At 36.8% G+C, this 27,039-nt stretch overlaps 3 protein-coding genes across 3 annotated transcripts; 2 read left to right on the top strand and 1 right to left on the bottom strand.

The window, feature by feature from the left end:
- The first annotated feature begins 5,681 nt into the window (after positions 1 to 5,681).
- Positions 5,682 to 11,019, top strand: LOC311278875 (uncharacterized protein). Its single transcript, XM_084389962.1, has 8 exons — positions 5,682 to 5,697; positions 5,784 to 5,843; positions 5,926 to 5,967; positions 6,080 to 6,100; positions 6,238 to 6,291; positions 7,987 to 8,253; positions 9,851 to 9,985; positions 10,404 to 11,019. Exons 6-8 carry the CDS (start codon positions 8,022 to 8,024, stop codon positions 10,445 to 10,447), a joined length of 411 nt encoding a protein of 136 aa, XP_084246088.1. The 5' UTR covers positions 5,682 to 5,697; positions 5,784 to 5,843; positions 5,926 to 5,967; positions 6,080 to 6,100; positions 6,238 to 6,291; positions 7,987 to 8,021; the 3' UTR covers positions 10,448 to 11,019.
- A 248-nt stretch (positions 11,020 to 11,267) lies between these two features.
- pcsk1nl (proprotein convertase subtilisin/kexin type 1 inhibitor, like) lies at positions 11,268 to 21,530 on the top strand. Its single transcript, XM_084390248.1, has 3 exons — positions 11,268 to 11,420; positions 18,041 to 18,570; positions 19,284 to 21,530. Exons 1-3 carry the CDS (start codon positions 11,343 to 11,345, stop codon positions 19,642 to 19,644), a joined length of 969 nt encoding a protein of 322 aa, XP_084246374.1. The 5' UTR covers positions 11,268 to 11,342; the 3' UTR covers positions 19,645 to 21,530.
- lhfpl4b (LHFPL tetraspan subfamily member 4b) lies at positions 21,054 to 26,836 on the bottom strand. Its single transcript, XM_084390249.1, has 6 exons — positions 26,486 to 26,836; positions 26,354 to 26,399; positions 24,818 to 25,269; positions 23,404 to 23,637; positions 22,674 to 22,724; positions 21,054 to 22,578 (listed from the first exon to the last, which is right to left on the bottom strand). The coding sequence occupies exons 1-5, from the start codon at positions 26,736 to 26,738 to the stop codon at positions 22,699 to 22,701; spliced, it is 1,011 nt and encodes a 336-aa protein (XP_084246375.1). The 5' UTR covers positions 26,739 to 26,836; the 3' UTR covers positions 21,054 to 22,578; positions 22,674 to 22,698.
- Positions 26,837 to 27,039: the final 203 nt, after the last annotated feature.

Below are 27,039 nucleotides of genomic sequence, written 5' to 3'. Positions count from 1 at the left end.
GTACTACACCTGTTACTAATGATTTAATCATTGCTCTCGATTAAAGACAGTACCGTGCTGCCTTTTTTGTTGATTTGACAAAAGCATTTGAATAAGTGGATCATACCATACTGTTACAGAGGCTTAAAAGTCTAGGTTTCGGCCTCGAGTTAGTTTAAAAACTATTTATCTGATGGAACAACTCAATTTCAATGTTGCTGTAGTAGATAATTACACCTCATCCGTGTAAACTGTGAAGAAGGGTGTTACAAGGTTCTTAACTGGCACCACTTCTTTTTTCTATTTATATAATGAATTATGAATAAAATCTGCAAAGTTAAATTTTTATGCTGACGATACAATTATTTATTCAACTGCATCCTCTGTCTCAAGTTATTGAAATGCTTCAGGGGCCGGTTGCATAAACTGCTTATGGCGCTTTTCCACTGCATGATACGGCTCGGTTCGGCTCGGTACGGTTCGACTCGGCACGGAACGGTTCGGCTCGCTTCGCTTTTCCACTGTGCGGTACGACTCGGCTCGGTACGGTTCGGTTCGCTTTAGCTCAGTTGCTTTTCCACTGCAGTTAGTACCGCTTCAAAGTGGGTGGGACTGATCGTTATAGTTGCCGTCTCTACTGCCATGACATCATCATATTAAATGCGAATTTTTCATTCCGGGTTTCCCCATCCGCTCCTCGGCAACCAACGTCTGCACGTTGCAGAACGTCTGCACCTCGTCCAATGACCACGATTCAGCCATTTCTTTTTTTTAAGTTTATACTATTTTTTTGAAGCAAATACTTTTAAAACAGGCGCTACAGCGTTGGCTGTTGTCTACTGGCTATTTAAATCTAGCGGGTTTAGTGTCTCGTGTTGTAAATACAATGACGCTGGTAGTGATGATTCTGTCTGACCAATCAGTGATCTGCAGTGTTTCCACGTCACATTTTAGTATCGGTACGGTACGCTTGGAACCTCAACAGAGGTGGTACCATTTAAAGCGAGCCGAAGCGAGCCGTACCGTACCGTACCATGCAGTGGAAATGCGTCATAAGTGAGCCGTACTGAACCGAGCCGTACCGTACCATGCAGTGGAAAAGCGCCAAAGCGTGCCGTACCGAACCGAGCCGTACCGTACCATGCAGTGGAAAAGCGCCAAAGCGTGCCGTACCGAACCGAGCCGTACCGTACCATGCAGTGGAAAAGCGCCATTAGACTAGTCGTAAAGATTAGTCGTAAAGATTAGTCATCACTTTTTTTTTTATTAAAATTGTTCATACTGTTTTAAGTCAATTATGTACACTGGCCTAATTTGATACTAAAAAGTAAGACTGATTGCTCCTTGACTAACTGCTAGTTGGTCATATTAGCATTTAAGTCTTAACATAATGGCTAGGCCTAATGTTTATGCAACCGGCCCCAGGATCCTTTCTATACTTTTCTAGCCTGGGTGCCAGCCCGAACCCCGCCCACAATATTTTTTGGTCGGGAAGTTCGGTCTGGACTCGCTCCGTTGAGGAGCTATTATGCCCGAACAAAAATTGTTCGGACCAATCAAATTGTCAGGGCGGGCTTTATACGATGATGGACAGATAAGCAACGGTAACGTCATCATCCACGTCATCAACGAGCGCTTGGGTTGAATTCAAATGACTGCCGCTGAAGAATTGAGATTTCACGAGTTCACGCTTACAAATAAGTCAGATAGAATAAATGCATATTTGGCGTGCTGTCTGAGGAGAGGCTTCGGGCTCGGTATTCGGCCTGAACCCAAAGTACTCCCCCCGTATTCCTGGCTGTGGAAGAACAAGCCAAGAGTGAGTGCAGGGATGCTGAAAACTGTCATGTTAGGTGAGTTGACCGAGTGAATAAATATATGCTTTCCTCTCATGCTGATAGACGGTTGATTGGATTGATTATTTGAATGTGCTCCTCCTGAAATTTGTTTATAAAACATCATGTGTAGATTCCGCCATCGCGTCTGTTATAGAAGATATCGACAGCGCATTAATTTTAAAAGAGGAACAGAGAACCGCGATCGGAAACATGAATGAAAAACATACGTCACTTACTCCGTTGCTCTGATTGGTTGTAGGTCTATCCAATTGAGTGCAGAGGAATTTTTTTTCCTGGTTCGGTTGAAACACGCCCCATAATCAAAGCTCAATGGAGAAGTATCAGACTCACATTCTGACTAGAATTGAGTATGACGACGTCAGGCTAATACTTTTCAGCTTACTTTACTAAAACTGAAATTAGTTTTAAATGTAAACAAAACAAAGTATATTATTTTTACACGCAGCTGTTTTATGATCACTGCTCTTTCTATTTTACTATGGATGATCTGCATATAGAAAGAGTAACAACTTACAAGTATTTAGGAATATGGCTTGATGAGAAGTTGGCCTTTGATTCTCATTCTGATTACTTGGTAAAAAAGACTTCAACCAAGATTGGGTTTTCTTTTTCGGCGAAAAAAATATGCAGAGTACTTTTTTACTCATTTTAGACTATGGTGATGTTATTTATATGCATGCTTATTTATATTTATGTATTAACCCTTAATCACTCCTAAAAAAGGACAACACTTAAGGTCTTTGGGGTCATTTTGACCCCAAACTTTTAAAGAGCGATTGCGTAAGGAAATATACATTTTTTTATATGGAAAACTATATATTTTTTTTATTTACTTCTCAACTATACATTTATGCTGTGTTTTTGTGGAAATTTTGAAGTTTTTTACCTATTTACTGCACAATTACATAACTAGGCCATAAATTGGCTCATGAAAAATTATTTTTTAAAGAAAGAAAATCACTTAAATGATGATCTTAATTAAATCTAAATAGTTTTTGGACATTGCTCTAAGTGTTAGGGATAGAATACTGACATCTGCTGGTTTGTGGAAAAACTTTAGACATTATAATTAAAGAAAGAAAGTGCAATGACCACATATATCCAATAGAGGGCCATAGAGACTCATTCATTTTCACTTCATTGTTCTTGATGCTTCAACTTCTCCTCACAACTTTATGATATATATTTTGTGAATATTTATTTAAACATTTTGAAATACATAAAAAATATGTAGTTTTGTCAGAGTTAGAATTTGTTGTTTTCTGATATATTTTGAATTATCTGCTTTTGCAAATTATTATACATACATTTGCAGAAACATTACAAGTCACCACTATGACATGACTGTAATGTGTGTGTGTGTGTGTGTGTGTGTGTGTGTGTGTGTGTGTGTGTGTGTGTGTGTGTGTGTGTGTGTGTGTGTGTGTGTGTGTGTGTGTGTGTGTGTGTGTGTGTGTGTGTGTGTGTACAAGCTCCATGTTGCATATGTGACATTTTTCAGATTTATGCCAGTTTAGTTGATTTTATTTGCCAATTTCTATAAAAATGCTCTCTGTTCCAGTGACATACATGTGTGTGTTTGTGTGTGTGTATGAGATTGAAAGTTCGTTCCACTTTGGGTTTATGCTCTAGGACCAGACCTTCATTTAAATGTAATTTTTTTTTAGATTTATGCCAGTCTTGTTTATTTTAATTGCCACTTTCTGTGAAAATGCTCTCTGTTGCAGTCACATACATCTGTGTGTTTGTGTGTGTGTGTGTGTATGTGTGTGTATGAGACAGAAAGTTCGTTCTACTTTTTATTTATGCTCTAGGACCAGACCTTGGTTTATTTGTAGAATTTTTCAGATTTATAATGGATTTACTGTTATTTTTTTGACAAACAAAATTAAAAAAAAGTAATTTTTTTCATTTTCCCATTCATTTTCAATGTGGGGTCATTTTGACCCCAAAGACCTTAAAAGGTAAAAAAAAATTGACTTTGATTGCGTTCGTTGTGTTGTACGACGCGAGGGAGCTTCAAAGAGCTCTGAATTATGGCTTTGCAAATATTGCATTTTGCGGTCTTGCTCTGCGGTGTTTCCAGTGTTAAGTATTTCCACACAGCGGACGTTGTTGGCTAGCCACAAACTGCGGAATGGATTTCCTGAGCGGGGGCGTGTCTCATATCTCTGTCTCATTGAGCTGCGCCTCCGTTCAGAAAATCCATTCCGCAGTTTGCAGTCAGCTAGCAGACTCGCCCGCGGGAATCACTCACTTTTGGAGTCATTTCAGCAGACAACGTTAAAGCGCAGACATGACTCATGGATAGGGGTGGGCGATATCTCGATATTTACGATATATCGAGATTTTTTTTTAACTCGATATGGATTTTGACATATCGTATATATCGATATATTGTTTATATTTAATTCTGATTTCGCCACTTTGCTTGTTTGCCTTCTCTGTGCTGTGCTCGCCCCCGCCCTCCTCTGCTTTTGTTCCCCCTCCCCTCGCGTGTTGTCTCCTATTTTTTTACTGTCTATGGTTGTCTCATTCAAGTTAAATGATTCAACCAACCAAGTCCCCCGAGTCCGGTCACGCACATGATCAATCTTTCCCCGCCTAGCGAGTGCTTGAAGTGCGTCAGAAACAGCGCGCGCGCGATCAGTTGTTGTTCGTAATTTGTTGTGTAGCGTCGCCTCTCGCCGCATTGCTTTTGTTTTAGGGCGCTTAACACACTCACACTTAACATGCTCCCCTGTAGAAACGGGCCTGGCAGCTCGCGCCAGGTCTAGACACGGTGAAAGTTTCCTGATTGTGACGGATGGCCGAATTTTGGAAACGTTTGAATTATTTTGTTATTTCAACAGAACGAATAGAGAGTATTCGCAACGCAACGGATTGAAGCGCGCGTCGAGTGAAGACAATGCAGTGTGTGCGCGAGCCACACGAGTAAACACTGTATCTGCGCCACTGATCGCAGTGGCAACGAGCACTTTGATCACTTGATAAAAAAAAAACACATTTCAGCGCTAGTATCTTATTTAAAAAACGAACGAAATGAATGCTCTGCCAGTTAACTGGAGATGTTTTATTTAGAGAATTTGTAGAATTGGTACATTCAGGACGGAGGGGGAGACGGGGGAGCTTTACAGGGGGTATGACTTATCTAAATGAGATGTAAATGAGCCCTATTGTCATTCCCAGAAGGGTGAGAACTTGCCAATCTTTAGAAGCAGATTTCTACCATTTCAGTTTTTTTGAGTGCCTACCTTCAAATGGCCACAACTTCTCCAAATATTATCAGATTTCCATGTGTTACACATCGTTGGAAAGCTTGAATACTACACTTTCAGAATATGTGAATAACTCAAAATGCCCCAGAACCGACTTGTGTCCCTACTTTCCGTGACTGGTCACATATTTGTGTATTATTAGAAGGTTTACTCATGTGAAATGAGTAAAGGGTTATATGTAACATATGACAATCTTTTGTTATTCGTGAATGTTTATATGTAATGTGTGGCAACCTTCATTATTCTAATTTATTATTTGTATTATTTGTTAACCTTTTTTTTTTTTTTTTTTAATGTGGAGTGTTTTTATGTTCTAAAAAAGCAATAAAAAATAAGTATAAAATTTTTTTATCTAATAACCTTAATCTATTTAATATACACACTTTTCTGTAATTATTCTTTATTCTGTATTCAGTTAGTACAATTTTATATAATCTGCATATTATTTTATATATTCAGTCAATATATAATTTTTATACATTTTAAAATAATATCTGTCAGTCAATAAATTTATTTTTACTGTTTTTTTTTCCCTGTGACATCCGATGCATGGCGTATTACAGGTTACCCATCAACACCAGGTGCCTCATATAATGACTATTTTCTGAACATAAAATCATCTGTGCTGATCAATAATGTAATAGATTTGGTCTCTTTTTATATTTAGGAGCATCTTCAAAGCCCTGTGCTGGGTACTGGTACAATAAACCATGTTATTGGGCCACTAGTAAGTGTGCAGATAATAATATTCATATATTATCTTATACTTTACATTCAGCTGTTCAAAACGTTTCTCTGTTTCATTGCAGCTCAACCCAGCGACACGAGCCCACCGCATTACCAGACACAGAGTAAGTCCGCAGATTTGCACTCTTGCACTGATGCATAATTTTGGGTATCAAAGTAAGATGACTTATTTACTGTATATATTTTTTTATGTGAAATGAATGAACATTACTAAAGCACCATATTGGTACATCACAGGTAGATCTCATTTCCTTCTTATTAGTTATATTTAGTTTCTAAATTTTCCTAATGGTTTAAATGGTCGTAAATTCTGCTCTTCAAACTGTAAAAATAAAAATAAATAAAACTGTGTGACTCTCTTTATCTTAATTAAGCTCAAAACCCCTACAAGAGGAGACTGTATTACCAGACGCCAAGTAACTCAGCAGGTGATGTATTGATGAATAATTTTGGCTATTAAAGAAAGAACTGTATTTTATATTGTTCTAGAAAAAAATACAAGCATTATAAGAATACATTTTACAATAACTCCACAAATGCAGCCGGTCTGGTTAATGTTCAGTTAGGCCTATCTTGAATTAATCAATGCAAGTTTTTAGTCTTTTGTTTCTGCACCAGCATTCTCAACCATCTTTTTATATATATATTAGGGATGCTCATTTCGATTAATTTTCCCGACCGACAACCGGCACTCTTTAATCGATTATTAACCGTTAACTGATAAGATTCAAAATAAAAATGACGCGTATCTGTGACCCTTTAAAAAAATAGTTTTTTTTTTTTTTTTTAAAGGGTTTATTTTTACGTGCAAACAGCAGCATACAGAACAGATCAACAACAGAACCTGGATTCAGTTTAAATTTTCACGCACCTGCAGCATTTCTGACAGTGAGAGAAAAACAGAACAAAATAATACAAATAAAAAACAAAATAGGCCTACACTAAATATATTTTTTAAACTTAAATAATTAACAAATTAAGATGACAAAAAGAAAACACTGAATCCGTTTGAACAAAGCTTTCAAAAACCGGATTTTTTTTAATAAAAATAGCAGCCCTACACCAACACCTTGTCTAATTTTTATTTAAAAAAAGCAACATATCAATCAACGTGATGTGGGGTCAGTCTGGAGCGCAGCCTGTTGACAGTCAAACGCGAAGTGTATATTCGCATCGCGTTATTTACTCGCTCTAGATTACTCGCGGGATGTTTTTCTTGTTTTTCGCGTCACTCGCGAATAAAAATATACCGCGCAAAGGAGTGTGTCATCATCATCAACAACAACACAATTTCTTTCTGCCATAATTTTTCCGTCATGTCTGAAATAAATGATATTGCTGCTCTGTACTTGTTGTGGAAGTCCCAAATACGGAGGAAAGCCAAACGCCGACGTGTCTGGGACTGGGTTCACATCACCATCCAGAGGCGCACTCAACTCGGTGAATTTCACCTCTTCACGCAAATTTTCTGCTCGAGTTGAAATTTTTCAACTTGTCTTGCGTGGAAGACGCGATTGAGGCCATTATCGAGCTTTCGCGGCAAACGCGTCGCCCAATTCGCGTCATTCGCGTCTTTGCATTGACTTTGTATGCAATCTACTCGCGCAAATAATTAAATTCGCGTTTGGTGTGAACACGCCATTAGACCCGCGGCTGAAAACACCCTCTCCTATGGGACGGATCGATGTCCCGGGAATACACAGGTAACGTCTCGCTAGAGACGTGTGTGGTTGCGCGTGTCTACGCGCTCCGTGAGTTAATAAATATAAGCTATATAGTATTTTATTTTTCAACCATGCAGCAAAAAAAAAAAAAAAAAAAAAAAGCTTTAAAAAAAAAACGTTTTAAACCGTTTAACTGATAGTATTAATCGGTCAAAATTTTTACTTTCGGTTAACGGTTAAACGGTCAATATGAGCATCCCTAATATATATATATATATATATATATATATATATATATATATATATATATATATATATATATATATATATACATACACACACACACACACACACATGTATGCAGTAGAATTTTTTAAACATTATTATTTTAAACCGTTCATCTTGACTGTCAGTTTAGAGAACAGTTTTGAATTAATAAGCATGTCAATGTTATTTCAGATGCCCCAGTGCCCAACATCACAGTGTTTGGGCAGATGCAGGACAGAGAGCACGTGATAGTGATGTGTTCATTTGGCAGGAGGTTCATTGAGAGCTCTTTCCAGCTGTCAGTGGCACACAACTACAGACTGAAGAACCCACTGTGTTATTCAAATGAAAAGTGTGTGTTTGAAGTGAAAGTGAGTCCACCTGTTTCCTTCACCTGTGTGCATGAGATTAATTCTGCGGTGAACCGTCAGAGTGAGACGTACACCTACAGCCCATCTGGTAAGACATACTGTGAATACACTACAAATTACATTTTCAAAAGTACTGTAATCTTAATGCGGTTATGATGGCATGTTAGATTTTTGCACCTTAACATATGTCAATGTACCTAAACACTTTAAAATTATAGATTTTTCCTGTAGAGTGTTTAATGAGGTTTCCAATGGATTAATGGCAGTAAAACAGTGGCATATTAGTACTGTTGCATTATGTCATGTTCAGTAATTGTAAAAAGTACATTTAAGCTCAGCCCAGTGACACGAGCACAACGTATTACCAGACGCAGAGCAAGTCAGCATTATTGATTTTTAATTTTTGATTTTTAAAATTTCTATTTAATACTAATAAACTTTACCAGCCATATGGTCGCATTGAAGGTATGTATAATTTAATTTAATGGCATTTAGTTAACCCTAAAGAAAAATAAATATACTAAAATGTATTTGAAACTTTATACTAAGTATACAAATACATTTATATTTATGTACATAATATCCTGCAATTGCACTTTTAATATACTAAATTGAAATGCTAAAAGTCTGCTTAATTGGAATAACTAATTTTGTACTCATGTACTTTAGTTATCCGGAAATAGTGCTGAGGTCCAACTAAAGCTATACTTAAGTTTATTTGATTTTGCTACAGTGGAACTATTGCAAATATACTTTAGGTACACTTTAAATATCTTGCATTTAAAGAATTAGGCTATATTATACAGTGATCATACTATCCTTAATAACAGTGATATATTAAAACACATTTTAGGCTTAATTTTAGGAAATGTGCATTGTGCAATAAAGAAGTACTCTAAATAAAGTTAATTATATTTATATCAGTGTCAAGCGAATGAAGTGATATGTCAGTAAATATGTTAATGGATTTGTAGTAGGCTATACTTAGTATGAAATAAATGTATTTTAAATACATTTTCGTATAGGTTTTTTTCACTAGGGAAGTCACTTAAATTTTTCTTGTAACAGTTTAATGGCTATAAATACAGCTTTTCAAAATTGTAAAAAGTAAATAAAAAATAAAAATAAAAATAAAAAATCTTTAAGCTCAAAACACCCCCATCATGAGCATGTTGTATTACAACACGCAGAGTAAGTCAGCAGATTTGCTGTTGTACTAATGCATCATTTTTGGTTATTAAAAGTAAGAATTGATTGTTTTTATTTATTTATTTATTTATTTATTAATGAAATTAATCAACATTACTAATCACCATATATGGGCACATCAATTACAGCGAGATCTATACAGTCTATCTGGTAAAACATAAATATGCTACAAATGGCACTTTCATTAAAGATAAAAGAAGTATTGTAATCCTAATGCCTAATACTTGCATGTTGGATCCAGGCTCTTTGAAATAAATGTCATACTGTATGGGGCAACCCTGTGTGTCTCAAGACCTGGGAGTGTAAATGTATATTTTTTCTATTACAGAAAAATCACATGAATTTCCCATGTTTTCCACAAGTGATCACAGATTACACATGGGAACTGTTCCAAAACCACATGTTTCCCATATGTAAAGTATGTGTTGCACATGTGAAATTCATGTGGTTTTGCTGGTCCATGTATTTGCTTTCAGATTTTTCTGCAGTCTTGGATCATCATGAGGAAGGAGTATCTTCATTCTATATTGGCTTTTTCTCCTTCATTGTTGTTGGTCTCGTCATCATGACTGCAGCCGTGATCATGGCCACCTTTAAGAGCAATGCTAAAGGTGTGCATTTCACCCAAACAACTCATATTTCTGATATTCATTTGCACATATAAAACTACTGTATACATAATTTATGTTGTAGCATTTGGTTTTAGAAAAGCTCAAAAGAACAAGAAAACATCTCAAAAGAGGTCTTTTTTTGTCACAAGAAAAAGATATTAAACCTGTTATAGTACGACAAATACATTTTTTTCAACTTATTTCAATATCGTGATAATACATACCGTGATAAAAGCTTTAGCAATTATCGCAACATGAAAATTTGATATCACATGCCTACCCTGGAGTTGGTTCTCCCTCCACACACGTTTATTTAGCTGTGTGTTTTGCCACATTTATGCTGCTGTACACAACACAATCTTAAACTGTTGCATCAAATCAGAAACAAAATCAGCAGAATACATTTGTTTTTCAACAGGTTCAAAGATTACTGGGGCAGCTGACGACTATACGAATGTATAAGAAGGCATCAGAGTTTCTGAAGAGGAAAGAATGGACAACTAATCAATGAATCAATCAATTCAGATTAATTAAATCATTTTCTGCATGCTGAACTGTAATACTCAAACTCAATACTCTTTACTTTCAACATTCAAGTAAAATCCTTATTTCATAGACACACTGTAATCCCAATGTTCAAAAAAATGACAGAAGGCACGAGCAATTCATAACAATGAATTAGATCTCTATTCTCTGCTGTTCCGCAATTACACCTTTTCACTGGCTTTTTATGCTGGGGTACTCCTGAAATTCAGCATTGCAAATATTTTTGTATTTTGCTTTTTCCCCTTATTTGCTTGCAATTTAGATAGAAGTGTGTGTGAAAAATGAATATATACATTTTATGGATCCTATGCGTTTGACATAAATTCATATTTTATGTTCTTAAGTGTGAAAGTGTGAAGTGTACTTGCATTTGTATTGTTTTTACTAGATTTGTTTATTATTATTTTTCCTACTAAAGTCTTATAAATGTCTTGCATTTTTTACATTTTTTTATTGCACAATAAAAATAAAATAAAAAGTAAAATATTGCCAAATACCAATATTGTGAATAATTATTATTTTGTACAGCCAGGCATTAGTTACCCATTTACATACATGTTCATTACTAAACTCAGTACTGCAGTAGAAATCTTTCACCATCTGTAACATGCCATATCACGAGCACAGTATCTCTCTCCAGAGTAACAGTGAAGCTCCTCCCTCCCTCCCTCCCTCCCTCCCTCCCTCCCTCCCTCCCTCCCTCTCTCTCTCCCTCTCTCCCTCTCTCCCTCTCTCCCTCTGTCTATCTGTGCTGGTGTTCAGTGGCAGCGTATCTCTTCACTGCAGAGGCAGCTACATTCTCTCCTTCAGGATGTCGGGCCTTCTGACCAACTCTGTTCTGCTTTTCCTCTCTCTGACGCTGTTCCAGATCCTCACACCAGAGGCAAAGGTAAAGCAAACACCACACCAGACCCTCATCACGTGTGTTCGGTGAGACCGATTCCTCTATAGCTACATTTTAACCTGCATGTTTTCTTCCTTTTTGCCTCCATGCAGTTAGAATAAAGGTTTGAATTGACTGGTAAATGCTGATTTCATTCCGTTTCATTACTATTTCATTTTGAATATTTGTATCATTGCACATGGATTATTGTGAATATGGGAAAGTACACTGTGTACTATTTAGCTGCTTTTTATATGTTACGCTGCGTGTTCATTTCTGCTGAACTGATCGAGATCACTCGAGCCAGATTGCGTGAAATAGGGCGTACAAATCATCATTGCCTGGCAACAACAGAGCATAATCAACAGGGCTTTACTGGCGAATAGAATCCTCATTAAATTCTGGAAAATTCTGGAAATTTCTCTGAAAGGCAGTGTCCAGAAATGGAGGCTCTTGCAAACAACCCAAGATCACATTAAATATTACATGCATCGTTCAATTACAGAGCTCTATGTTATTTTATGATGAGAGATAGCATTTGTTGATTCTTCTGCTCTATTGCTGATTAAACCAGGACTGTACTATATTTTGTCATTAACTAAATGTAGGTCTATTCAGAGATTTTAAACATAGAATTATTCTATTTAATTAAATAACAAGTGTTAGCATTACAACAAGTCTTATTTGCAACAATAGGTCTCTAGGTCTCTAGATCTCTAGATAATGTATTGCAGCACTGATGCATTGGAGAGATCTGTGGGCAGCTGTTGTGAATTAAAGTAACTAGTAGAGTTTGTTTTGACCATCTGTTGCACTCATTAGCGTGTGCGCTCAGGTTTCAGCACCACGGACAGCGGCCGTCACTGATACAGAGCTGAATATAAAAGCCACAGTGATTTTGGAAATGTGTGAAGGATTATGGGCCGTATCTGAAGGACAACACAGGACAAAATCAATAGTAGAGGAAGCACAATCTCATTAGCAGAACAAACAGCCAGTCTTTCACTCCGAGCGGAGGAGGAACGCTGCCATGGCAACAGCTTTCAAAGAGCACACACAGTTTTCTCACATCCATCCATCCATTCATACTATCCATCTAGGCCTATACTGTAAAAATGCTTATGCTTCATGTGGCATAACTGATTTTTTTTAAAGAAAAAGAAAAATTTATATGTTTAATAAATATATAAAAAAAAATTATTTAAGCGGCACTATATATATATTAGGGCTTTGACTTTTGCCCAAAAATTATATTCGAAGTTCGTTTGTTTATTAATATTCGAATATTTATTCATTATATTTTGACCATTAAAATGCCTTCAGTAAGACATTATGTTGGTATCAAACTTAAGTTGTATATGTTCTGTCCACCAGAGGGCAGTGTATCAGTCAATGTCAATAGTCAGGCAATGATGTTTTCAGAAGAAAAACACAAGGTCACGACTGTTTGTTTTTTTAATTAAAAAATGGACTTTGTCCTTACTCGTGATTTTTCCCTGTTTCTTTGGTAACCCAAAGTAGCGCCACACGTTGCTTTCAAATTGTCAGGAGTGTAGATTTAAAACTCCTCGTCAGGCGTGGTTGTTGTAGGCGTTGGCGCGGCCATTGTTTTGGTATACAAAATAGGCGCTAACCAGGACGCTAACGTCACCTACCGGAGCCCAGATGACCAATAATAGCCTTGCTAATGAGCTCGCGATTCACAACTTCACCAGGCATGAAAAAGCCTCGGAATCTGATTGAAAACAACGTTTACAAGCAAACACATGTACAAAAAATAATGCCCATAACAGGTTCGAATATTAAAGGATGCCTAATATTCGTACAAATATCTTTTTTTTTTTAAATATTCAAATTATATTCGAATAACGAAGTTCGGAGTCAAAGCCCTAATATATATATTAATTAATTCATTAATTTTTATTTCAGCTTTAGTTTTAGTAATTATCTTCAGTAATAATTAATTTTAGTATTTATTTCAATTAGTTCCCATGACAACATTTCTATATGTGCTTTTTAAATTTTATTTCAGCTTTAGTTTTTAAGTAATTATTATTAGTAATAATTAGTGCTGTCAAATCGGTTAATCACACCTAACATAAAAGTTTGTAAATAAATAAATAAATAAATATATATACAGTGTGTATATATACACAAACAGCAAACATGTTTTATTGCAGACTTATGTTAGATGTGATTAATTGATTTGACAGCACTAGTGTTAATAATATTAGTATTTTTACATTTCTAATTCTAATATTTGTTATTTTATTTCAATTACTGAAAATGATTTTTAATAGTTTTAGTTGACAGTAACAACACTGATTGGCTTACACTTAAACCATACTGTAAAATGTTTTAATGTAAACAGTTTATGTTACACTATTAATATTAATAATCTCTAGTACGTTTTACAATGACACACAACTGCAAACTGATGTGACGCACTTTGGCTGGAGTCTGCGGGAGTTTAACTAGCAGAGGGTGTTTGTAACTTTGCAGAAAGTTGTTCATGTTAGAAATCTCTCCATTGGTGCAGTAATGCGGAGTAGAGCAGATGGTAAGGAACCAGAGGACATCAACACCACTTGAACTCATGGACAACAAGATCTTCCCACCACCCACACACACACACACACACACACACGTCATAATGCGCCAGAGTGAGTCATCAAATACCCTCGCACATCAGCGCCCAGAGGAATCCTGTTCCTTTAGTTTCATACGTCACTATCTACCTCATTTATTATGAATCATAACAGCCCTGAAATACCACACAAAGCTCAAACTGAAGAACTGACTCAACACAGAAACTGTTTCATTTATCATTCTGACACAACTGATGCAGAATATGATTTACAATAACACAAATCTTGCACAGAGGGTAGTTTTTGAACACCACTGCTAGTTGTCTCTCAGCACTCGCTTTGCGATTTCAAATTACGCTGCACACAGAGGGTGAAGGCAATGTCGTGACTCAGCACTTCGTGTCTAACCTCAGGCTTGAGCTGAGCAGTTCAGTGGCTAACATGAATAGAGAAACAGATTTAAGGCTCTCTAGACAATCAATCACAGCTGAATCGCAGGTCTCCTGTCAGTAATGGCTGACATAGATCATCAGAGCCAGTGACAGAACTAATATACGCTGAAGAGGAGCTGGTTACTCATACTGTCAGAATGTGCTTGCTTTGCACACTACAGTGATTTCAGCTTCTTGAAAAGCATCTTTCTTTTCTTCTCAATAGTGTGCGAGGGTAATTGAATGCCTGATTCACTGTGGATGGAGAGAAGTGTGAGGATGAGAACAGAAGAGAGGAGAGGAAAACGTGCTGACTAACGCTTCCTCTGAATTAAATGTGGCGAACTGTGACGAATGCATGAATGATTAGTATGTAAAGTGTCACATTGAAGAGGGAGGTGTGTGTTTCTGTGCTCTCAGAGGCAGATGTACTTCAGAACGTACAACATATTCTACCCTTACTGGCTGCCATTCATCATACAGTTTGTCCTCTGAATATATTAACGGCTAAATAAGATTCAATTACATTATTAAATTGCATTAAATTATTAACAATACAGAATTTAATTGCATTAATTCAAAATTTGTAATAGATGATTTCAGTCAATTTGGTCATTTCCACTAAATTTTAAAAATAATAATAAAATAAAAGTTACAAATAATGAAATAAAAAAATGCAACTGAAATCGCTCAGAGCATCTATAACCATTTTTAATTAATTCAATTTCAGACCCAGACAAATGCATCACAAATTTACTGTCATAGACCAAAAATGTATACTATGAATTCCTGAGCCCCATTCCATCATTATTGCTATAGATGATGTAAGCGATTTCAGTCACTACAGTACAAACTTTGTTGTTGTTTTTTACTAACAATCAGAGCTTGACATTAGCCTTTTTGCTCACCAGCCACTGTGGCTAGAGGTTTCCAAAATTACTAGCCACAATTTTGACATCGATACCATGGGGAAAAACTGCCATATAGATATTTTTAATTTTATTCATAATTTAGCAGCAGGTATATTAGGCTGCCGTCACTTTAAAGCCCATCGGAATCAAAATGTAAGTTTTTTTTTAGCCCTTAGGATGAATAATGTTAGCCTTAATGTTATAAATAAGCTGGTGTGTTCCAAAACAATGACAAAATTTGCATTTAGGAGATATTGCATTCAAAACTTACAGTCTCTGACTTCCGCTAAAATGGTTCACGGATTTTTATGACGTCAACGCAGACTTCAGCTTCTCATCATCACATCTTCTGTCCAATCAAATGCTCTCTAGAATCTTAGGCGTCCCGCCCCCCATGCTATAAACACAACCTGGCAGAGTAACATATACTCTGGGATATTGTTCATTTCGAGTAGGAGTGACTGTCAGGCACGTCAGAAAGCGAGTAACTTTAGAAAACTGGATCAGTGCTGACTCTGTTTTGAACGATTCAGTTTGATTTGGTGAATTGGTTCACAAAAAAAGAACCGGTTCAAAAGAACGATTCGTTTACAAACCGGACATCACTACCGTTGTCACGTCACGGAGCATTATGGGTTGGATATGTGTGTTCGGTTGCTCAAATGCTCAAGTTTTATTCCGTTTTCAGAATGAAATGGCAAGAATTTATTCACACCTCCAACGTTACCATTGAATACAACGTATCAGCGCTCAGTTTCATTTCCATGGTGCTGTCAAGTACAACTCGCAGTCTGTGAGGAAAACGAAATGCTATTGGCTATTTGAAAAGGGGGAGGAGCCATTCAATATGTCCCGCCTTAGCTTCCTGTTTCAGTGGAAATTAACACATCATACATAGCTGTGCGTTTCAAGGCACTTCAGTGGGTCTTTAAGACCTGACACACGGATCCACTATACTGTTACATGCGTTTTCTTTCTCAACTGTTTACATTTACTTAAAACATACCTGACTGTGTTTACGTGAATACTTGCCAACACCCATAGTATATGCTGGTGCATAGGCTATTGAAGTAATTACGTCTGTGTTTATTGATGCTATTACATCAATGTCCCACTAAAGGTGTACACAGTGTTACGAATGTTAAGGAAGCAAGTGCATTAAAAGACGACTAACAGTCTGCTCTCCTCATGTTTTTTATGTAAAAAACACGTATAGAAACCAACGACAAGACCGGCATTTTTACATTATTTGTGTGTATTTGACTGTTTAAGCGGAATAAGCAGGAAACAAATAACTCAATTTAGTACTGAGCAGCTTTATGTGCGCGCACTTTGGGTGAGAGCATAAAATCTGCGGGAATGAGTAAAATTATGCGCAATACGCGTAATCCCAACTGAAATTCAAGGCCTGTAACACCAACAATATTCATCCGGAGCACAAGAAACGAGTGAGGAGAGATTTGTGTGTCAACAACTCACTGTCGGAGAGATGAGAGAGCGTAAAATTAGTATTGGAGAGCGTTTCAGATATTTCAGTATAACGTTAGATAGCGAAGTATCGAAAAATCTATATATATTTTTGACAACACTACATTGCACTTAGTTTATTATTTCAGATGCCTTTTTAAAAGACTACAATTCCAAAATGTATAGTTATATAAATTTCAACACGCCAAGGACTGCATTAACGTTAACTGCTGAAATCCACCCTAATTTGGCGGGTGTTAATGTCAAGGCCTAACCAAAATAAAAATAAAGTTTAGCTGAAACTGCCAAAATGATTGAAATCGATTATAGCATGTTTATCCATTCATGTAATTTCATCAATTTAACGCTGGCTAAACCAAAACCCTGCCCACCAAAGACATGTCACCAGTCAACGGAACTAATCTTGCGGCGCCATATACAGAGTAACGTTAGACCATTATAAACATAAACATTTATGAATGGAGAGCCCCATTCCATCTTCCATCTACTTACCACTGTGCAGACTCCATCCTCCACTCCATCATATCACTGAAAATGCAGCTCTGTCGTTCAGCCTCACTTGTTTCGATGTTTCTCTTCTTCACCTGGAGTTGTTCATCTCTAACCTAATAAAAGTTTTTCAACGGCTCTGATTCAAACGAAAGGTGATACTGAACACTGATTGGCTTGAATGGGCGTCATTTGAAAACTGATTGGCGTCATTTGAATATTCTGATTGGCCAGTTTAGTAAGTAGAAGCGTTTTTTTTTTTTTTCTCCTCTAAAATTCAAATTTGAACAATCGTTCCTTCAGTGATTAAAAACGCGCCTGATTTACAGCGTACTAAAGAAAAACGTAGTGTAATTGACCTATTTTTGTTCGTTATAGGGTTTAAAATATGGGACACATGATAAAGATTGGTTAGGCAGATTTAAAAATGTATTAACAAAATAATGAAAAATGATATGTGTGTGTGTGTGTGTGTGTGTGTGTGTGTGTGTGTGTGTGTGTGTGAGTGTGTGTGTGCGAGCGTTTATTAGTATATATATAGGGCCTGTGTGTGTGTAAGATAATATACTGTAGCTTTACAAATGGTATTTAAGAGTGCAATGCATGTAAATAAAAGTTATTTGTACCAAAATGTGTTGTTTATATTGCTTTAACATGGAAACAGAAGACATTTTTCACCAATCAGCTGTTGGGTTTGTCTTCCTCCCTCTGTTTCTCAGCCTCTCTCTGCCATGCGTGGCGGAGGTCGCAGCTTTGACAGCCAGGCAGGAGGAGTGCGTCTCCGAAGAGACCTGCGGGATTCAGTGCCCTACGAGGCCCAGATGATGGCTTATCCAGCTGCTGACTTCAAGAGTCGGAGCAATGATCTGTACTACCAGCCAGAGGTCCTGAGAGCTCAAGGTCTGGGTCAGGCCCTCCAGCGCTTGGTGGAGAACGATCAGAGGCGGGAACAAGAAGCAGCTTATCTGGCATCAATGCTGCGTCTCCTTAACCAAGCACAGAACAACGGACAGGGCAAACCAGAGGAAGATGAGGAGGATGAGGGGGATTTCCAGGCACCGTACCCTCCGGACTACGATGAGACCGAGCAGGCCGTGAGCATGGCCAAGCCCCAGGGCCTTCTGGATCCTCAGCTTACTCAGGCTCTACTCAACCGCTACAAGCAGGAGAGACTGATGCAGGCTGGACTCGCTCCGACAACCAACAGGATTCCAGAGAGAGAGCAGGACAAAGACCAAGAGATGCTTAGGTAACGGAAACCAAACCAAGGCCTCAGAGTCAGGGTTATTAACTATTACAAACCTTTTTGTTCATTAAAATAAAGTTGAAACATATATATTGTTACTAGCTGGAAATAAAATAAAATAAAATATTAAATTATAAATTAATTAATAAATGAACTAAAATACATTAAAAATAGATTAAACATAAATAGTAATGTTACAAAAATAAACAATAATAACAAAAATAAAATAAATCTTGAAAATATAGTTAAAAAAAAAACGGTAACACTTTACTATAAGGTTTGTTAGTTAACATTAGTTAACTACATTAGTTAACATGAATTAATAATGAACAGCTGTATTTTTATTAAGTAACGTTAACAAAGATTAACAAACACAGTAACAAATGGATTGCTCATGGTTGGTTCATGTTAGTTAATACATTAACTAATGTTAACTAATAAACCTTATTGTAAAGTGTTACCAAAAAAGCTAATTCAAAATATTAATACAAAAATATAAATATTAGATGAAAACCCAAACTAAAAGTAAAACTAAATCATATTTTAAAAACTAAAACTAAATGACAAAAGCACATAACAAAATTGCTACAAATATTAAACTAAAATTAAAATGATATCTGAAAATAAAGAAATAAAAGCTAATTTTATTAAAGCAAAACATTTCATGTTAACTTTAAGCAAACAAACAACAGTATTTCTGTCTTTGCATTGTTAAGGTACCTTGTTGAGAAGATCCTCTCCGGCTTGGCATCGGGTGGCAGTCAGGGAGGCCCTTCAAACCAGCGTGCCAAACGGGACCTGAGCGCCGTGGAGCGATCCGGAGGCCCCGTCCTAAAACGCTCCCGCCGCTCCCTAGACTCCGCCCCCGTCCCCCAGGTGGAGGCGTCACTGCTGAGGGTGAAAAGACTCGATGACGACGACGAGGATGACGACAGAACCTCACATGTCGGCCTGCAGAGAATGAAGCGCATAGACACTGACCTGCCGCCCCCCAAAAAAACCAGCCGCAAGCGCAGAGCCCTGACCTTCGACCCCGCCATGATCGCACAGCACATCCTCCAGTACCTGCCAGCCTGAAAGAGTGCATGTGAGAGTCAGAGGAAAACAAGGGAAATGTGGGGAGGGGAAATAGAAGGAAATCTAGACAGACAAAGCGAGCTTACAGATACGCCAGCATTCATTGTCATCTGCCTAAATCTAATCTAATCAGGCCTGCTTGCCAAGGTACTCTGATATGATGTTACTCTGTTTCGATGTTATACTATAATAAATTCCACACACATAACAGCTTATGGAATATGCTTTTTGTTTTCCTTCTTTCTTGCCACATTGTACAAGCCTTTTTAATACCTGTTGGTAACCAGATAAGGCTGCTGGTCTCTCACTCAGTTCTTAAAAACAAAACCACAGCTTGACCAGGGTCATGCAAGAGTGCGTTTAGGTGACGTTTCTCATGTGAGTTTCTAAGGGCCATTTACATCTCAGCAACCCAGAATCCCTGAGCTTCTCCACAGGTTAAAGGAGCGTTTGCTGGTTCTGCTCCTATCATGCTCCGTATATCCTCGTGTATCAGAGCTTTACAGCTGTCTGTGGGTGTGGAGAACCTCTTTACCCCATTTTCAGATTATAAGCTCACATTGTACTTTCTGCGGTTAATATGGCTCTATATGGAAAATAAAGCCATTTCTAGGTTTCTGTATTGAATATTTCCTGTAATAATGAACATAAATTCACCTATAAAACAGCTACCCATTGATAATTCACAACTTAAACATTGTGAAATCTAATTTACACTACCATTAAAAGTTTGGGGTTTATTTTTTGGTCAATAAGTTAATACTTGTATTCAACAGGGATGCATTAAACTGATCAAAAGTGACAGTAATGTTACAAAAGATTTCAATTTCAAATAAATTACGTTCTTATGAATTTTCTATTCATCGTTGACACCGTTTTCAGATATTCACTGAATGACTGTTTTCAACATTGATAATAAGAAATGTTTCTTGAGCACCAAATCAGCTTATTAGAAAGATTTCTTAAGAATCACATGAAATATATTTCCATATTAATAAATATATCAAAAATATATGTTCATCATGTGTACAATACAACATATTAAAACTAAAGATTGTTATTTTAAATTGAAATAATATTTAATAATATTACTGTATTTCTGATCAAATAACTGCAGACTTGTTGAGAACTCCAAACTTTTGAACAGAAGTGACAAAGACATTTACATCCAAAAAGCAATGAATCTACACAGAACAAAACCCGAACATCAACCAATGAAACTGCTTAATCCAGAATCAGTCAATTCCACTTTTTTATTTGATTTCCCAAATTAATTTAATTTTTATTTACAGTAACAGTACAGTAACAGTACCAGATGGAAGACATACCTAAATCTACTACTACATCTATTGTATGTTCTTTTAGAAATGACATTTTTGTTTGAAACAAATGATTGAGAAACAAAAATCTCTGAAATATGATATTTATTGCAGAAGATATCTGGTACAGGTTTAAACAGCACAACACATCAGATCAGCTGCTTTATACAGCAATAAGCAGCACTATGTGAGTTTAGGCTCGTCTAAATGTAAAACAGTGAGTTTCCTGTCCTCTCTTTCTCTGATTGGCTGTTATAGTGGTGTGTCATCTTAATGTCATTTGCATCCTATCCGAGCTTGATGGAATGTTTTTTGTCCTCCTTGGCTTGGCTTTGAAACACTTTGTCTGATAATAACTAATCACTGTCCCAACTTTCATGCCCTCTGGGTTTGTAATCTGACTATATGAATTTGTGAAGGAATATGAGTATAGTGCTCTGAGTATATAAACGCTTTTCGATATTCGTGCGGTCATAAAATCTTGTACAAAAATACATATCTCTGCACTGCAAGTTTTGTCAAACAACAAAAATCACTGTACGTGCTAATAAAGTGTATGTGAACACCAACAGTTTGTTTAGAGCTTTGCATTGCTTTTTAACTGGAAGTGGATTAGAAATTACATCACATTTAACATTTAATGCATTGGCTTAATAAAATCACACAAGCACAACAAAGTCACGACTAAGAAAAGGACTTACGTATGTTTAAACGGTGGGTGAAGACGATTCAGACGGCATGTCGATTAAAGTCGGCATAAAACAGAAGTTGCAGTTGACTTTACTACCATATTGCGACATTTCCATAGAAACATAATAATCACAGCAATAATGATCCAATCTTTAAATAGGCAAATAGACAATTTGCCTATTTAAATCCAAACAGTGACGTTTTTCAGGGCCGGGCAGTGTATATGTGTGTGTGTGTGTGTGTGTGTGTGTGTGATCTGTATAGACCAGAAGCATGCAGTAAGAAAATAAATAGGTCAACAATAAAACTAATTAAACAGATATATAGAATAACACTTTAATTTAGGGTCCAATTCTCACTGTTAACCTGTTGCTTATTAGCATGCATATTATATTGACTGTTTATTGTTATAAAGCACATATCAATGCCTTCCGCATGACCATATTCTACATCTCAATACCTTAATAAACTTAACAACTAATTTACTAACATTAATTCTTTATTGAGGCAAAAGTCATCGTTAATAGTGAGAATTGGACCCTAATCTGATGTATGACTGAATTATAACACTGAAACTGTGACTACATCTTCAGATCTCATCTTTAATTCATGCACAAGAAATGTCCAGAACACAGAACCAAACATCAAACATCATGTAACAACATTCATTTTGTCTGTTAAACTTGGACTTATAACTCAAATATAAATGCACTAAAGAAAATAACCTTTCCTCTTCTCTATTTGAAGCCACCATTATTAGATCAGACTAATGTTCCTCCGTCAGGGGAGAAAGGACTCGGTTGCCAGGTGACTGTTTCTACGCAGACAGGTTTATGTAAGCTGACTTCACAGGATGATGACGACGTTTCATGTCATCATTACTTGTCGAGAGTGAAGTTCACAGACGACGTGATGAAACGGCCACCTGAGAGGGTGAGAAAGAACAGTGATGTGAGCTGGAGAAGAGAGAGGGTTGAATGCTGGTGTCCATTAAAAACATAAACTAGATTCCAGTCTTACCAGCAGTTTCTGGCTCAGGCCTCTTTCATGCTGCCAGTAACAAGCCAGTCACTGAGGAGAGAGCAGAAAACAGCATGATTGAAACATCTGGATGTAGAGGATAACATGATGATGAATAGGCAAATTAAAGAATTTAGCAAATTAAGAAAGCAAGAAGTACAGCTCCACATATCACCTTATTACCACAGTATCACAATCAAAAGGAAAGTCAGTTTTGTGTATGTCTGTATTAAAAGAAGAATTATTTGCCAACATTTATTAATATGAATATGTTAGAATATTATATGATTAATTATATTAATATATAATATATATGGGTTTTATATTGGCATATATCTTTTTTTGTAACATTTATATTCTATTATAATATTTATTAATATTTTGAATTATTATTTTCATTTTAGTTGTAGTAATTTTGTTAATATAAGTTTTAGTTTTTATTAAAATACTACTATTTAGCTTGATCTTTATTTCAGTTTAGTTTTGGTCATTTTAGCAATTTTATCTCCAACTTCATTTAATATTTATGTTTTATTTAATATCAGCTTTATTTTATTTTTTATTTTTATTTAACAATAACAATAATGAAGTAAAAAAAAGCATAAAACATTTATATTTGAATGTAATATAATGTAATATATATTAAGTTTTTTTATAATTTAGTTTAAAAATCATGCTAACTAAACTCTCTTAAAATGGTCTGTAAAACATGAATTGATTTTCCATTTACCATCACCATCCTTGGCATTTTCTGGCAGCAGGGCATCTTGGCGGTTCCCTAATACAAACGCAAGCATGGAAAGTATGCCGGCATCCAGGACCCCCAGCATGGCCAGTATGTACGCCCAGTGAACGGAGCAGTTCCCTGGGGAGAAACTACTCACACGCTCCCCGCACAGCGCCCGCATCTCAGCACACGCCCAGGAGTCTGGGAACAACACACACGCCAGGGCCAAACAGAAGCCTGGGGACAGAGAGACAGAGAGAGAGAGAGAGAGAGAGACCGAGAGAGAGAGAGAGAGAGAGAGAGAGATAATGTGCTGCTTAGCAATATCAGATTTCCAGTCAAGAAGGCCACATTTCAGTGTGGAGAGATTCTCAATATAATATAGCTCTGCAAAGAGGCTGTTATTGAAGGATGGCAGTGCAAACTATATAGGATTCGACAGCAAACCTACAGCCTGTGACCCCAGAGCCTCATTTAACATGCAAAGAGGTTAGCCAATCATAAACAAGCTCATTTACATCCTTCAGAAGTCTTAAAGGTACAATAGCAAAAACGGCATGTTTAACTCTTAGGGTCATAAATCATAAGTAAGGGTCATGAGAAAATGAATTATGATGTTTTTGGTGCAAAAAAACCCTGAATAACTTGAGGAACCTGAAAAACTGCTTTAAAAAATATATTATATGAGCTCTTTAGAGGAAATCACAAGCTTACTTACTACACTCATCTCTGGATCATACTGTATTTCACCTCAAAATCTCTCTCTCTCTCTCTCTCTCTCTCTATATATATATATATATATATATATCATAGAAGTTTCTACCTCCATGTGAAACCATTCATTCATTATTTTAATGAGAATGAGTACAAAAAATACAAAAGAGGAAAAATGTGTGATTGCATTACAGTAATGACTGTTTGAGGGAAAATGAATTGCTTGATTGTAATGAAAACTGTGTCACAATGCAAAACAACTTAATGGTCCTAAAACAGGCTTCTTTTTATACCAAGAAATTAAATTTGATTTAAATTATATATATATATATTGGAGTCCGTAAGATTTAATACTTCTATTAAGCTAGGAGTGACAGACATTTATAATGTTAAAGAAGATTTCTATTTTATATAAATGTTTTATCTCATGTTTATCTAAACCTAATTTTACAAATGCAACACTTTCCACAAAAATATTAAGCAGCACAAAAACAATCAGAAATGTTTCTTGAGCATCAAATCAGCATTTTAGAAGGATTTCTGAAGGATCATGTGACACTGAAGACTGGAGTAATGATGCTGAAAATGTAAAATATATCCAGAGAGAACACAATTCTTTTAAATGGTAATATCTCACGATATTCCAGTTTTTACTGCCTTTGGTGAGCATGAGAGACTTCTTTGACCTGAAGAAGCGGCTCACCTGCTGTGAGCTGCAGCCAAGCACAGATCTTATAGACCGTTGCTGTGTTGCAGAAGCGGAACAGACACAGGCAGCCCACGCTGGCCCACACCATGGTGAGAGACATGCACACCAGCACAGCGGGAGACTGGAAGGCAGGGAGAGGGGTCAGGGTGTGAAGAGACCCACGGCATTCTGGGACGGGCCAGTCAGTCTCCATGCAGACCTCAAAGAGGCCCAGCGTCCCGCTCGGAGGGGCCGGTCCTCCTCCGCGGTAGTGCAGCTCTCGAGTGCCAACCCAGGACGGCTGGATGAGAATGACCACCTCGATGATAGCGAAGCAGAGCGTACAGATGGCCCACAGCACGCCCACCGCCCGCGCGCTCCGGATGAACTCGGTCTGATACAGACGGGACACCTCAGGCGAGTGATGCTGCATGCTGGACACAGCGGCGGCACGAATAAACTCGCTTCTGTTTAATATAAGACGAAAGAATCAACATATTATGCACTCCAGTGACATTCTGCGAAACACAAAAGAAGATATTTTGAAGAATGTTGGTAGGAAAACAGTTTGGTTCCCATTGACTTCCATTGTGTTTGTTGTCCATACAGTGTAAGTCAAAGGGAACCGATGCAGTTTGGTTTACCAACATTCTTCACAATATCTTCTTTTGTGTTTCACAGAAGAAAGTTATTCGCACAGGTTTGGGACGACATGGATTCATTTTACTCATTGGGTCTCTAAGAGTTTAGAAAATTTAGATTTTCCCCCTGTAACCGTATTTGATTTAAGGTCCTGACTGAGTATTTATTTTTAATTTTTTTCATACAAAATCAGTTTTTACTCATTATTATTTGAAATGTTACCCTTTGAAATCTGTACCCATGGTTCAATGATTGTATCATATGATAATAATATGGTACTTTGAAAAATACTATTCTACTAAAATTCATGTACCATATTTTTTACGGTAACACTTTAAAATAAGGTACTATTGTATTAGTTAATGGTAGTTAATGGATTAAGTTAACAAACAAAGAGAAAATAATTTGTTACAGAACTTATTATTCTTTGTTAATGTTAATAAAAATACAACTGTTCATTGTTAGCTCAAGTCCATTAAATAATATTACCATATATTAATAAGGTATAAGTAAATGTTGAAATTACCATTAACTAAGATTAATAAATGTTTTAGACTTCTTAGTTTATGTTAACTAATGCAGTTAACTATAATTGAACCTTATTGTAAAGCGATACCGTTTTAATATAGTACTCTGTGGTAATACCGTTTATACTTTTTTGTAAGTGGATCATATTCATTTACATTACACTTCCGGAGCATGTCCATAAAAAACATGGTGTTACCATGGTACGAAGTACAACCACAGTAATTTTAACCCTAAAATATCACAAAGCATTGCCAAATGATAAAAAGGGACATGATGCACAAAAGAACATCTAAGAAAGCGAATGCCTACAGGAAAACGAGCACAAAAACCTGATCTCAACATGGTAAACGATGTAAAATAGATGGATGAAGGGTGATTCACCTCTCTGCTCTGGCTGATTCCAGGTCTCTTCCTCCAGAAACAGGAACTGGGTGACAAAATCACATTCAAATTTAATTACTGGAGAGCAGCATCATGTAAAAGCGTGGGAGTGAGTGAAAGAGAGATATTTACCTGAATGGAGGGATTGTTCTCCTCCTCTTGCTCCCGGTAGGATCACGGCAGGATGTGCGACATTAAAAACAGGCCCACGCTGGCTGCAACCATCTTCCTCGCACATATGGAGGGAGAAGAGAGTGGGAGAGGGGAGGGGGAGCGCAGGGCCATTCTGATTGGGGGGAGGGTCTCTGCGTGTACACACAAATACACACGCAATAGCAATGCAATCCAATGATGCACACACAATGAGAAAAGAGTTACAGCTCATTGATTGTAAAAAGCATTACATTCCATGCAGAGATGAAAGAGGAATTGAGAGAAGAACACATGGTGCAGAAGTGATGCATTTCAGATGAGTGAAAGATAAATAACACAGAAAGACAGCAGCAGAGAAATAGAGGTTTGAATGGTCAAAGGAAGAAGCTCATCTGTGCATCATTTAGCAGGTTCACTGACAGCATATGCTGTATATGTATGTATGTATGTGTATATATATATATATAATAACATTGATAAGATTTAAGATTGTATAATGCAGAAAAATATTAATGTCATATATATTACAGTAT

The sequence above is a fragment of the Rutilus rutilus genome (genome assembly GCF_951802725.1).
Source record: "Rutilus rutilus genome assembly, chromosome: 19".
Taxonomy (NCBI): domain Eukaryota; kingdom Metazoa; phylum Chordata; class Actinopteri; order Cypriniformes; family Leuciscidae; genus Rutilus; species Rutilus rutilus.
Note: the sequence above shows the minus strand (reverse complement) of the source record. Positions and strands in the feature narration are given on the sequence as shown.

Excerpts from the sequence above, each read along its gene's own strand:
- LOC311278875 (XM_084389962.1), top strand. The coding sequence starts at position 8,022 with ATGCAGGACAGAGAGCACGTGATAGTGATGTGTTCATTTGGCAGGAGG. Across the intron at positions 8,254-9,850 it reads GTACACCTACAGCCCATCTG|ATTTTTCTGCAGTCTTGGAT; the intron begins GTAAGACATACT and ends ATTTGCTTTCAG. Across the intron at positions 9,986-10,403 it reads CTTTAAGAGCAATGCTAAAG|GTTCAAAGATTACTGGGGCA; the intron begins GTGTGCATTTCA and ends GTTTTTCAACAG.
- pcsk1nl (XM_084390248.1), top strand. The coding sequence starts at position 11,343 with ATGTCGGGCCTTCTGACCAACTCTGTTCTGCTTTTCCTCTCTCTGACG. Across the intron at positions 11,421-18,040 it reads TCCTCACACCAGAGGCAAAG|CCTCTCTCTGCCATGCGTGG; the intron begins GTAAAGCAAACA and ends TCTGTTTCTCAG. Across the intron at positions 18,571-19,283 it reads AAAGACCAAGAGATGCTTAG|GTACCTTGTTGAGAAGATCC; the intron begins GTAACGGAAACC and ends TGCATTGTTAAG.
- lhfpl4b (XM_084390249.1), bottom strand. The coding sequence starts at position 26,738 with ATGAGCTGTAACTCTTTTCTCATTGTGTGTGCATCATTGGATTGCATT. Across the intron at positions 26,400-26,485 it reads AGAACAATCCCTCCATTCAG|TTCCTGTTTCTGGAGGAAGA; the intron begins GTAAATATCTCT and ends TTTGTCACCCAG. Across the intron at positions 22,725-23,403 it reads AAATGCCAAGGATGGTGATG|TGACTGGCTTGTTACTGGCA; the intron begins GTAAATGGAAAA and ends CTCTCTCCTCAG.